The sequence below is a fragment of the Thamnophis elegans genome, chromosome 6 (assembly GCF_009769535.1).
Source record: "Thamnophis elegans isolate rThaEle1 chromosome 6, rThaEle1.pri, whole genome shotgun sequence".
Lineage (NCBI taxonomy): Eukaryota > Metazoa > Chordata > Lepidosauria > Squamata > Colubridae > Thamnophis > Thamnophis elegans.
This window is the reverse complement of record NC_045546.1, coordinates 18,344,883-18,358,502: the sequence shown is the minus strand read 5'-3', so window position 1 is coordinate 18,358,502 and position 13,620 is coordinate 18,344,883. Positions and strand designations below refer to the sequence as shown.

Genomic DNA, 13,620 nt, shown 5'->3' with positions numbered 1-13,620 from the left:
GGTCGGGGCTACTACTGAGAAGGCCCTCCTCCTTGTGGTTGCCAGCCGGCACTGGCTGGCCGATGGAATACGGAGGAGGCCCAATCTGTGAGATCTAATTGGTCGCAGGGAGGTAATTGGCGGAAGGCGGTCTCTCACATTGCACATCTTAAGAAGGTACTTGGTTGATACCTAGGACATTGGCAGAAACCCGTATCAACCATTAGCACCAGTCAATGGTATTTGCGAATGTTCAGTTGACTGAGTTTCATGTTTAATGAATAAAGTATATAATAAATAGGTTGATAACTAGGATGCTGGCAGCAACCAGTATCAACCCTCAGTGCCAGTCAATATTTGTGATACATTTTTAAATGTTCAGTTGACTGAGTTTCATGTTTAATGAAATAATAATAATATTGTGTGGTTAAGCTTTGGTAAGATTCACAACCTTTGGGGCTGGTTGGTAGCTCAACAGCTCGAGTCCTAACCAAGGACCTAGGAACTGTTAAGGTAACGTCGGAGGATATAAGCTGTTCCAAGTAGGGTGGTTTTTTGTAGAATCAGAATGTTCAAGTCTGATAAATTTAAAATTTCCAAATAGTGAGGTAGCCCTTTAGGTATTGCTCCAAGGGTTCCAATTACAATCGGGACAACAGACGATTTCTTTTTCCATAGTCGCTCAACTTCAATTTGCAAGTCCCGGTACATTGTGATTTTTTCTTGCTGTTTATCTTCAATTCGTGCATCTCCAGGTATTGTAATGTCAATGAACCATACTTTTTTATTTTCAACTATTGTTATGTCAGGTGTGTTGTGGGCCAAGTGCCTGTCAGTCTGGATTCTGAAGTCCCACAAGATCTTGACTTTCTCATTCTCCAAAACCTTCTCAACCTGATGGGCCCAGTGCTTTTTGCTGTACTCAAATCCAAACTTTTGGTACAATTTCCAGTGAATGATCTTAGCAACGCAGTCATGGCGTTGTAGGTAGTCAGTTTGTGAAATTTTGCTGCACCCACTGATCAAGTGGTCGACTGTCTCGTCTTTCTCATTATGAAGGCAACATTTGCCGTTGGTGGTAACAGGTTGAATTTTTGCCTTCATGCAGTTTGTGGCTAAGGCTTGTTCTTGAGCTGCCAAAATAAAGCCTTCTGTTTCTTTCTTCAATGCTCCTGATTATTTATTATTATTATTAATAATAATAATAATGCGGTATAAAATTTTTATTCATTTTTTTCACCATATTGTATGGGTTGGCGGTTTTTTTTTTATGGGGCCAGGTTGCCAACCTGACCCCAACCCTCCTCCTTTCTCTTTCGGGCTTGGGACCGGCAACGGCGGAGTTTTAATTTATTTATTTCAGGGATAGAGGCGAGCCAGCCTCCCTAACCCAGGATAAAAATCAAAGGATTTTTTAAGCCTGGATAAAAAAAGACGCCCCGTTTTTATTCCCATGTTATTCTTGTTCTGCGAATTGGCCCGCAATAACCCGCGCAAACAAAGCACAGCAGACGGATTCGAAATACAGGCGGGCTGCCGATCGCTGGCCGGGACGCTCCCGCCAGCTTCCCCTCGGGCCTGCCTTGTGGGCAGGAGCCAAAGGAGCGAGCCCGAAGGCGGGCGCCAGGTTGTAGAACCGGAGCGGGCGGCGCGGCAGTGGCCCCGCCCTTTCCCCCTCCTCCGGTGCGGCCCTTTCTGCGAGCATCCCGGAGCCGGGCTGGAAGTGAGAGCAGCTCGCAAGCTCGTCATGGAGAGCGTGCGCTGCGCTTCGGTGCTGGAAAACGGCCACCCGGCCGCTCCGCCGCCGCCGCCAGCAGCAGCGGAGGCTTCCCTGCCGCGCTCCTCCTGCACCTCCAACCTCTGGCTCCGCCTGAGGAAGAAACTCTGTACATGGTGAGTAGCCGAAAAGGTGCAAAGGGCGCTTCGCAAAGAACCGGGGAGGGCAACCCGCTTGCAAGCTGCGTGGGGAAGGGAGGGGGAGGAGAACTCCGCGGCTTGGAAGCGCCCCCCCTCCCAGGCGATGGACATCCTCACACCCCACCCTACCCCACCCCACCCCAAGCCGCCTTCGGATTAGCCCGGTTCTTCCAAACGGAGGGCGAGGGCGCCTTGCGCAGCCGGTGGGACCCAGAGGTTCCAAGCTGGCGTTTCCGAGTTGCTCGCACGTGTTTCTTCTGCCCCGGTTTCCTGCCGCCGCCGTGAACTTCAAGATTGGCAGCTAGAAATGTTTGTTTATTTTTTTAAAAGCGAAGCTGGAAACGGGAAGCGGGAAAGAGACAGAGGGAGGTTCACACGAGCTGGATGGGTGTAAGGGAGAAGGAACCTGGCTGGAGAAGGAACCCCGGGAAGGGAGAAGGAGCCTGGCTGCCACCCTTCCTTTGCACGTGGCTCAACTCCCCTTCCATTATCCGAAAAAGGTGATTTTGTTTCAGTTCCACCCCACTGTCCAGTAAGAGCTGAAGAAGCTTCTTGGATGGGAAGCAAAATGGTCTTCAAAGAAAAACAAGAAAGTCCAGTTGCCTCTTGGGGAAACAAAGCACCTTTGGGACAAGAATCTCCAAAGACATCCTGTTCCATTAATTGATAGATGCCCTGCGCTGAGTTTCAATACAGGACATGTGTTTTTACTGTGAGGTTATGCCGGAGGACTCATTACAGATCATTGTCAAAAGCATTACAGTTAGTCCTTGACTTACAGCAGTTTGTTTATAGTGACCGTTCGAAGTGCGCTGAATGGTACCGTTGTAGCATTCCCGTGTGATTTACATTTGGATGCTTGACAATTGACTCATATTTTTGATGGTTGCAGTGTCCCAGACTCAATTAACAATTGCAATTATTTACTTAACAAACATGGCAAGAAAAGTGGGTCAAAACTCAAGTAACAAATTCCTCCCTTAACAACATAAATTTACAGTTGTGGCTGTAAGTTGAGCATTATCTGCACAGTATTATTATTTTTTTACTTTGAGGGAAAAGGACCCGCAGAATAGAGTGCCCTCCGGGTTCACCTCTTCCTTTTTGAGTTAAAAAGTTCCAGGACCAGGTGAGAAATCTCTGGTGTTCCTAAGTGCAGAGATGCAGATATAAATCTCCTTCACATACTTAACTTCTCTTGACTTTGAAGACACAGCAATGTAGTTTTCTTGACAATAGTGTGGAAGTGGCTCAGTGTTGCCACTTATGTTGTTTTTAATAAACTTTTCCTATCTGGCATTGTAACCTTGGTCTTTTCTGATAGGATAAGCTTGGTCTGCACCTTATCTTTCAAGGTTACTCAATACCAACCACATGCAAGGGTGGGCTGCTAACGGTTCAACTGGGTTTGGGAGAACCCGTAGCTAATGTTATGGCCGTTAACTCCCACCTCTGGCTGGCCCTCCCACCCCTCCCCTCCCCTCCTACCCTGCCCCTCCCCTAGGAGACTCCTCACGGCCATTTTGGATGCAAGGTAAGTGCAGGGCCCGCGTGGTGGCTAGGGGAGGGGGAAAAATGGGCCTCCCAGAAGGCCTTCGGAGCCCGGGGGAGGCAGTTTTTGCCCTCCCAGAGGCTTGAGGAAAGCCACTGGAGCCTGGGGAAGACCAAAACGCTGCGGTGCAGGAGGCCGACTAGGCCATGCCCCACACCCACCCAGCAACTGGGCAGAGAACTTGTTGCTGAATTTTTTGAAGCCAACCCCTGACCACATGCTTATTGAATGTAGGAGATATGAGAGCTTTGGAAGAAAAGGCTGAGTAAACAGCTGCAGATAGATAGCTGTTGTGTGTCAGAATGTCTGAAGGTGCCCAAAATGATTTGTGGGATGTTGTATGCCTTGTACTTTAGAAGAAAGGTGGGGAACCTGTGGCTGGATTTTTCAGATGTCTTTAACTACAATTGCCAGTAGCCCCAGTTAAGCAGCCAAATGGAAGAATATCCAGAGTTATAATTCAGTATTATCTGGAGGTTCCCAATTCCTGTTTTGAAAGATGGTCTAAAGAGGATAATTCAGAGGTTCCAGAAAGCTTGTGAAAGAAGTTACCAATTTTTTATTTCTAGTTATTGCTATAAGGGAGACAGGTGGTTAAGAAATGCGAAATATAAATAAAACATGAATAATTGCTCCTATTGCTTAGCCATATCTGAACTGAGCCAGAGGGTTTCTATTTGGAAAACTGATATCCCTCCTTTTAAAATTACATTCCTCTCCACAAAGCGAAACCACTTTTCCAGGATGCAATGGACTAATATTATTCCCTGGTAGAGAATAAAAAAGCAGACCCAACCTTCACTTATCTCTTCTTTTCTAACCCTGTAGTTGTAGTTGCACAGCATGTTTTGCTGGATACTAAACCCATTAGAGGGAATTGTACAATATGTAAGTAATATTGAAATAGTTTATTATTGAGTTTGCATATCAGCCTTCCCCTCCATTGACTTGAGCTGTGGTGGCTCAGTGATTAGAATGCAGCATTGCAGGCTAACTCTATCCATAATCAGGAGTTCAATTGTGATGTGCTCAAGGCTGATTCATCCTTCCATCCTTCCAAGATTGGTAAATGAGGACCTATATTGTTGGGGCAATACGCTGATATTGTAAACTGCTCAGAGAATATGGTAAAGCAAAGGTCCTTAACCCTCGGTCCATGGACTGGCAGTAATCTGCGGCATGCCAGAAACTAATCAGCGCAAACAAGCAATGCCCCATCCACAGGATGCAGGCAGCACACCAAACCACGCCCCTTCCGGTCCATGTAAAAACATCTCTGCAAGTAACTGGTCCCTGATGCCCAAATGATTGAGGGCCGCTGCTATAAAGCACTCTGGAGAGGTATGTAAGTCTAAGTGCTTTGTGATGTTGAAAAAACTAGGATTACCATATTAATTTGTAACTGACCAGCTTAAGGTAATTTAATATAGCTACTGTGTGTGGGTCTAGGAGGTAATCAACATACCATACTGCCTGAAATCTATACTAACATTACAGAAAGTACATAGACCAGGGGTGTCAAACTCAATTTCATTGATGGATGCATTAGGGCTGTGGTTGACTTCGGGAATGGCTGAATGGGTAGTGTGACCAACTGGGTGGGCATGACCAACTGGGTGGGTGTGGCCATCTTGACACCACTCCCCATTTGCTCCTTACATTTTCCGGAACAGCCCCACCAGCTGAATCCAGTCACATCGCGGGCCACATCTGGGCTGCGGGTCTTGTGTTTGACAGCCCTGGCATAGATTGATTCACGACAGAGATACACACAGCCAAGGTCTTTTGGACTCCTCAAATAATGTTCAAAAAACATTTAATGTCACTCTTTTTATGCTAGAGCTGTAATAAGTTTGAAGGGACTTGGATATTTGTCTTACGGGCTTGTTCACTTGTAAATCCTTAGAGGGTAAATATTATTACAATGATTAACCAGGTTCTTCAAGACAGCATAGGTTACAGATTATTACATCCCAAGAATTTGGAATTCTTCCATCTCTGTAGAGCTTTGGATGTATCAAGTTTGTAGAAGTGGTAAAAATAGTGTTTATGCACTTCTATATGCCCAGTGATAAAAGGTGCCTTACTAATAATAGTCAACCTTAAAAGTTTGAATTTGGTCTTTATCCACTTTTTTTTAATGGACTTTTTTTAATGGACTCCTTAAAATGGACTTTTAATGGACTCTTCCATTCTTTTCTCTTTTTTGGGACTTTTTTGTGTGTGTATAATGTAGGATTCCTCCTCCCCTTTTCTCTCTTAGTATAGATTTTTATAAAATGGGTTAGGTTCTCCTTTGAAATATGCACAGTCTTTTAGTTGTATCTCCTGTAGATTATGTATAATACTTAACATTAATAACTAATATTTTTAAACAAATGCTAATTGCTAAATGCTTTTAAAGTAGAATTAAATGGACAGGGAGTTAGAAAAGGAAGGAGAAGAGGTTCTTTGAAAAAAGGCTAAAATAAAATAAAATAATTGCAGCAGATGGCATCATTAGAATGGCTGTTGCCAAAAGAGTGAAGCAACATTTTTTAATTTTCCTATGGATCCTACTATAATGCCTGTTTTAAAAAGACCACAGAAATTCATAGAAAAATCTCTCCCTTGAAGGCTTCAGCAGAAATACTCAGGGACAGTTTGCTGGCTGGGGAATTCTCGGAGCTGAAGTCCACATATCTTAAAAGTTACCAAGGTTAAGTAACATTGTTGTTATTTAAGGCCTTGATTAATCTATCTCTTCTTGCCAGGCTAATAGCCTAAAATACCCTGTTTCCCTGAAAATAAGACCTATCCTGAAAATAAGTCACAGCATGTTTTTACATGTGCACCTCATATAAGCCCTACCCCCAAAATAAGCCCTACTTAAGACCCTCTGCAACCGGTCAGCTGCCCTTTCCGTCTTGTTGCTTGTGGTGCAACGGCCATGAGGTAAGGCAGGATGATGATGGAGCTGCCCCACATGCGCCTCCAGCGGCTTACCTAAGGGCCCCCACAGCCAGGTCATCTACACTCCGACCCCTGCCTCGTGGCAGCAACACCAATATCCATGTACGTGGCCACCGGCCACTTCTGCTTGTTCACAGCCACAATGGAGCAGGAGGCTGAATGGTGTGTTGGTGCTGCAGTCACGAGGTGAGGCATGTATTGGGATGAAGATGGCCTGGTGGCAAGGGCCTTGAGGTAAGCCGCTGTGAGGCGCATGGGGAAGCTCCATCCACCATGCCTCATGGCCACGGCACCGGTCCATTGCTTGGCCTCCTCCTCTGTTGTGGCCTTGAGCAAGCAGAAGAAGTGGGTCGGAGGCCATGCGGGGTAGGGCTGCTAGTGCCGTGGCCGTGAGGCAGGTATCAGGGCATGGGTGGCCTGGCTGCGAGGGCCCTGAGGTAAGCCGATACGGGGCAGCTCCATTCCTCCTGCCCGATGATGGCGCCGCTGATGTGCTGTTTGGCCTCCTGCCCTGCCATGAGCAAGCAGAAGAAGTGGACCTCCTGTACCAGGGAAGAGGGGGGGGAGACACCCCAAAATAAGCCCTAGTGCTTACTTTGGGACCCAAAAGAAAATAAGACCTGGTCTTATTTTGAGCAGCTGGAGAATTCTTTGGCCTAAAGTGCATTGTCTCTGCATTATAATTTTATTATTGTTCCATGACTGTCCTGAACAGTCTTTTAAATTGAAAGTAAATAAAATGCAAACTTTTTTTTCAGAAGATAATTACCGGCAATTTAACTTTTTTTTTTTTTAACATTCATGGGTTAAGGTGGCAAAATGGATTGCAAAGAAAAATATTTTTCCTCTCTGGCAGCCAAGATCTTCCTGCTCCTTTTCTCCTTAAGGAACTTGTTTCGAGACCTGAAAGACCAGATGGCATTACTGGGATTGATAGAGTAAATGGTTTTAAAGGCTGGGCCTATTATTATGATTAAAGTGAGGCTCAAACATGCAGAAGAGTTTGACACAATCCAGTGGTCATTGCCCAGATTCCCACAAAGAGTTTCAAATCACAAGGATTTGGTCACAATATAATCCTTTTGGTTCCCTGGTATAAAATCTCTCTATGTAATCCACTAGGCATCAAAAATAACTTGATGGGACATAAGAAAAAAAAACATTTTTTTTTTCAAATTAAAAAGGTGGTATTTTACCCAAGTTATGTCATGGTGTTTAACATTAGCAACTCACATGTTTTCTCTTAAAGTCTACGTAGCAATTTTAAAAAAGTTTGTTTATATTCATTATGTGTGAATCCACCCAATTATGGCTTTTCAACAGATAATACATAATGCACTATGCGAAATCAAGCTTTGCTAGCCTGCTTTGGCTTCTTCTGGGACAATACTAGATTCACACACCATGCAAAGCTATATTTTACTCAATAGGGTTTTGTGAAGATATTAGAGTGCTGGATTTACATATAATATAAATCGTCAGAAGCTTTTTTTCCACTTTTTAAAGCATTGTTTCTCTGCCGGTTTGGGCGAACTGGCAGGGGAAAGATGCTTTAAAAAGCTTTTTAAAAAGCTTCCGACGATCGCACGGCGCACATATAAGCCGCACAATCGTTGGAAGGTTTTTTAAAATAGATTTTTAAAGCATTTTTTTCCTGCCAGTTCGCCCAAACTGGCAGGGAAAAATGCTTTAAAAAGCTAAAAAAAATAGCTGAAAGTGAAAAAAAAAGTTGGCCATGCCCACCCAGTCCCATGACCCCCCCCCCAAGCCATGCCTACAGAAGTGGTGGTGGTGGTGAATTAGATTTCACCACTGATAAACATGATTTACAAATCCATATGAGTGAATTTACTCATCTTGACAAATTCAAAACTAAATGGATTTTTTTCTTCTTACGATGCATGACCCCAACTTAAAATAGCTTCTTGGCCTAATTATTCTCTTTTTCTTTGTTTACCAGCTTGCTTAATGAAGAGTTATAGTAAAGGCAGTAAAGTGTTCCAGTAATATGGATTTTGGATTCTTTTTCTTTATAGACAAAATGGTTAGTTTTTAAGGTCTGAAAAGGGAAGACCAAATTAAATTTCAACATTAGACAAAACTAATAGTTTGAATTATAGTGTAGGCATTAGCAAATTCAATGGAAGTTCATTCTGCTTGGCATTCCATCCAAAATTCGTATTTTCTTGTTTGCAACAATATTATTTTTATATAATATGCTTCTGAACATAAATCACTTTTGAGTTAATTTAGCCTTCTCGTCTTAATTTATAGGGTAATCTATGATTTACAAGTAACCTAACTGTTAAAAATTTACCTCCAATCACACCTCTGTGTTTCACTTTGTTAGTTAAAAACACATTTATGAACTCTTGTCAGTTATAAATGGGAATGGAATGCAATTTTGGAATGTTGTCAAAATGTTGAAAGTTATCCATTGTCACTTATTTCTACTTAAAAATGGTCAGATTAAGGAACCAGACATCAAAAGTCTTTAAAACAAAAGATGACTTCAGTTTTTTATTTAAAAATCAAAGCTGTTTCAAAATAGAAAATGTCTATAATCTTTCTAAAAGGGACACGGTGGCTCAGTGGCTAAAATGCTGAGCTTGTCCATCAGAAAGATAGGCAGTTCGGTGGTTCAAATCCCTAGCACCTCATAACAGAGTGAGCTCCCGTTACTTGTCCCAGCTTCTGCCAACCTAGCAGTTTGAAAGCATGTAAAAATGCAAGTAGAAAAATAGGAAACATCTTTGGTGGGAAGGTAACAGTGTTCCGTGTGCCTTCAGCATTTAGTCATGCCGGCCACATAACCACAGAGACTCTTTGAATAGCACTGGCTCTTCAGCTTTTAAACAGATATGAGCACCGCCCCCTAGAGTCAGAAATGACTAGCACATATGTGCAAGGGGAATCTTACCTGTACCTTATAATCTTTTTCTTATAAGCTTAAAGCTCAACTGGGATCAGTTTGATTCTTTTTTGTGTCTGGTCCCCTTGGAAGGGCACAGCCATGTGATTATGTCAAACTACTCTCTCCTTTTTTGTTGAAAATAAGTACTAGAATAAGTATGTTAAGCACCCGCTATAATTTAAATAAACTGGATTATCCACCAAAAAGACAATGAAAGTGGTGCAATCCTTGAAGAATAAAAGAATAGCTTGTCTCTTTGTGTTGCATGTTGTTATAAGTTCAGTGCCCAGATCTGGATATAGTGCAACAGATGAGTTGGATGACTGGTATTGGACTGAGTATATGGAGCTTGACCCATCATTATAAGCCACTTCCTTTGAAATTAGCCAAGAAATTAGAAGACACATGCTCCTGGGGAGGAAAGGTGTGGCAAATCTAGGCAGCATACTAAAAAGCAGAGACATCACCCTGTCAACAAAAGTATGGATAGTCAAGGCTATAGTTTTCCCAGTTGCAATGTATGGCTGTGAAAGTTGGACCCTAAGGCTGAGTGTCAAAGAATTGAAGCCTTTGAACTATGGTGTTGGAGAAAACTCCTGCGATTCCTTAGACTGCAAGGAGATCAAACCGGTCTGTTCTAGAGGAGATCAATCCTGACTGCTGTTTAGAAGATCAGATCCTGAAGATGAAACTCAAACACTAGTACACCTAATGAGAAGGAAAGAGTCACTGGAGAAGAGCCTAATGCTGGGAATGATTGAGGGCAAAAGAAGAAGGGGACGACCGATAATGAGGTGGCTGGATAGAGTAACTGAAGCGGTAGGTGTGAGCTTGAATGGACTCCAGAGGATGGAGAGGACAGGAAGGCCTGGAGGAACGTTGTCCATGAGTCAGACAGGACTTTACAACTAACAACAACAATACATTCTGATGATCCTTGAGGGAAGTCCTACATAGAATTAATTAAACTAATCTAATTGAGAAATGACAATCACAGGAATAGTCTTTGTTAAAATTTCTTGTTCAAGGAGAAATTTTCAAGGCTGAACCAGTCATCCAGACCCTGACAGCCTCCATGTACTGGATAAAGACTTTGATTAGGTCTACTGTTCTGTTGGAAGTTGAGATATGCAACAAATTATCATCAACATACTGATGGTAATTGATTTCTCCAGCAACTCCCAGATGGTCCAAAGATACTACAATCAATGGTATTGATTGTTGCTGAGAGATCCATCAGAACCAAGAGAATCTCCTGCTGTTGTGGTCATTTTGATCTCTGGCAGTAACATTTCCAACCACTTCTCCTTGGGTACCATCTTCCACCATTGCTTCCCCACAACATTTTAATTCCTCCCCCCGCGCCCCTTCCTTCTTTTCACTGCATTTGCTCATATTCATTATCCTCCCATATCTCACTAAGAAAAGACTCAGGTACATCAGGAAGAAAAAACAAAAACATCAATCCACTTATTCTCTCTTTGTCACATGGAATACTTCAGCTGTTTGTGTCTTCTTATAAAACAACAATAAAATATAAAACCATTTGCTATTCTTTTTGTATGTGTCCCCCTACACAATTACTTGGTGGTCAGATCATAGTTAATGCTAGTTCTGGTTTATTCTACACTTGCCAGACCACATTTTGAATGAAGTTTAGTTCATGGAATGAACTAGAGCAGGGGTGTCATACTCAAGGCCTGCAGGCTGGATTTGGCCTGTGGGGTGCTTATATCTGGCTTTTGCTAGGTTTCAAACAAATTCAGTAAAGTTTTTCAGGTCAAAGCTTTCTCTTTCCTTCAAAGAAACACCTATATAAACAAGACGTTTTACACTGACCCTTTCAGGAAACAAAGCCAATAGCTTTGTATTATCAGATGTTGCCAAGCCTCTAGCCTCTAGATGGCAATGTTACATCCTTTCCCTCTGTTTTTGCCTCTCTTTCTAAGCTCTGAACTCTGGAAGAGAAGGAAAAAAATGTTTAAAGATCCGGCCGAGCCTTGCGAGGAAAGAAACTTTTAATCCACAAATACAAAAAATGGAAAAAGTATAGAGGAAGAAGGGAAAAAAAAGACCAATCCAATTTAAAAGTAAGAGGCATTTGTAAAAGGTCCATCCATAGAAAACAAACAAAATTAAAGTGGAAAAGATAACACGATAGTTTTAAACCAGGGTTAATTTGCCGCTTATTTCCTTCTCAATTTTATTTTAACTGTCTTTTGTGTTTCCTCTTCTCTAATAATAAGGATTTTTCTCACCATTTCAACACACTGTCTCTCCTGTTCTGCTTCCATTTCAGGGGACTGTCCCAACCTTCTGCAGCCATTTTGACTGCTTCTCTTGTAGCAGGCAAAAAGAGCTTTCTTCTGGATCGATCAGGGACTTTGCGATGTCCCTGAGATCAGCAGGACATGCTGTTCTCTATCACCATTCCTTCAGAACAGTTTAGATCCAAAAAGGACCGTCCAGCAACAGAGATATCGACAGCAATCCTGGAGCCCCAAGATTGCATGTCGTGTCGTTGCGACATCAAGCCCCACCTCCGGATTAAACTTTAAAGTGCCGGAATGAAGCCACCTCCTTGGCTTTCTCATTGGCTAAAAATAAGTCATCATTGGTACTTGTTTCTGGTAGTAGCCAACATACCAACAGATGGGCCGAGTTCTGCATCTCTCTACATTCACACACTGTGTTGTTATCTGCTAAGAGCCTCCACTTGAGATATGGGGTTACACTTAGGCACTCTAACCCTCAACCATTCAGGGTCCTTCAAATAGAATTAGGAACATCAGTTCCTTCAGCCACATCCTCCTTTAATGTTATTCCTTGCACAATGGTCTTCTTCCTCCATCTTTTAATTTGATTTTTTTTAACCCATAGGGCTAACACCCTTGCAGTGAACGTGCAAATGATCAAGGATACTGTATATTCACAGGCGAACAACCCTTATTGTGGTTTTGGGTCAGCAGAATAAATCAGGATCTTATTCTGCATAACTAAAAGTCTGTCTGAGATCATTCCCATTACCTCATCCAAGAAGAAGCTATTAATCTTTTCTGTCATTGTAAAGTGGGGTAGGGAAAGGCAGCCAAAAGATAATTCTTTTATTTATGGGATGATAAATAATTGATAAGAAGCGGTAATCAATAGCTATCCCAGTAGCACAATTAGGAAAATTAGCAGAGAAAAACATGCTTATTATGCAAGCATGCCTGCAGTCCTTTCTTTATGGAAAATAGATTTCCAGAGCTGATATTACTGGTATTTTCGGCCATCGTTCCAATATTATAATGTTAAACCCCTCTCCTTTGTCTTCCTTCGCTACTAAACCATTTGCGAATGCACTGCCTCTTTAATTTCCATCGTTCTGACAGCACTTCTGTTTGGCACATCTTTTTATGTACTATTAATCTCCAATATTGATTGTGTTCCATGGGGCAAAAGTTAGGTGTTATGACGCATTGAGCTGTTCATATAACAAAATGCCTCTATGCAATTTAATGCTAGAACTTGTATGTAATATTGCACTGGGGAAAAGTATAGGAAAAAAATTGTTGTAAATAATAATACATTAAATTAATAGGTTTGCATTTGAAGAACAAGCCTCTGAGACCAATGAGGGTAAGTAAGATGTGGTAGGATTCTTAAAGTAAATAAGCAAAAGAAGTTTTCGTCCCTTTGGAACGATCTCCCCGTGGAGATTCGTACCCTCACCACCGTCCAGACCTTCCGCACAGCCCTTAAGACCTGGCTAGCCCGTCAGGCCTGGGGATAAAGATAATCTGTCCCCACCCGAATGATGAATGAATGTTGTTTACTATTTTACTTTTATGTATTGTTTTGTGTTTATTGTCTTGTACCCTCCCTTCCTTATTTTATGTAAGCCGCCCTGAGTCCCCTCAGGGAAAAGGGCGGCCTATAAAATCACATAAAAAAAAAAGTTGTGAGCAATGTTTGAGGACAGTTAAAATTATGACAGCACATATGGGCATTGTTACCGGCATAAAATGTTTGCCTATTCATACAAAAGTTGCTGTGGATGGATAGCATCAGGCGTGGGATTCATCCGGTTTGGACCAGTTTGGGTGAACCGGTAGTTCCGGTGAGCATTCCCCCCTCCCCCCCCGTGCTTCCCCTGTTTTTTTAGCTCAGCTCAGGGGTGAAATTTCATCAGTTCTGATAGGTTCTGGAGAACCAGTAGTGGAAATTTTGAGTCGTTCCGAGAACCGGCAAATACCTCCTCTAGCTGGCCCCAGAGTGAGGTGGGATTGGGGATTTTGCAGTATCCTTCCTGTACCATGCCCAC

General features: G+C 42.6%; 1 protein-coding gene across 1 annotated transcript in view; it reads left to right on the top strand.

The window, feature by feature from the left end:
* The first annotated feature begins 1,676 nt into the window (after positions 1 to 1,676).
* The window catches only part of SLC35F2 (solute carrier family 35 member F2), a 38,023-nt gene continuing 26,079 nt past the window's right edge, over positions 1,677 to 13,620 (top strand). Inside the window, exon 1 of the mRNA XM_032219217.1 lies at positions 1,677 to 1,872. Coding sequence (XP_032075108.1) covers positions 1,727 to 1,872 — 146 coding nt within the window. The 5' untranslated portion in view covers positions 1,677 to 1,726. The remainder of the gene's footprint in view (positions 1,873 to 13,620) is intronic.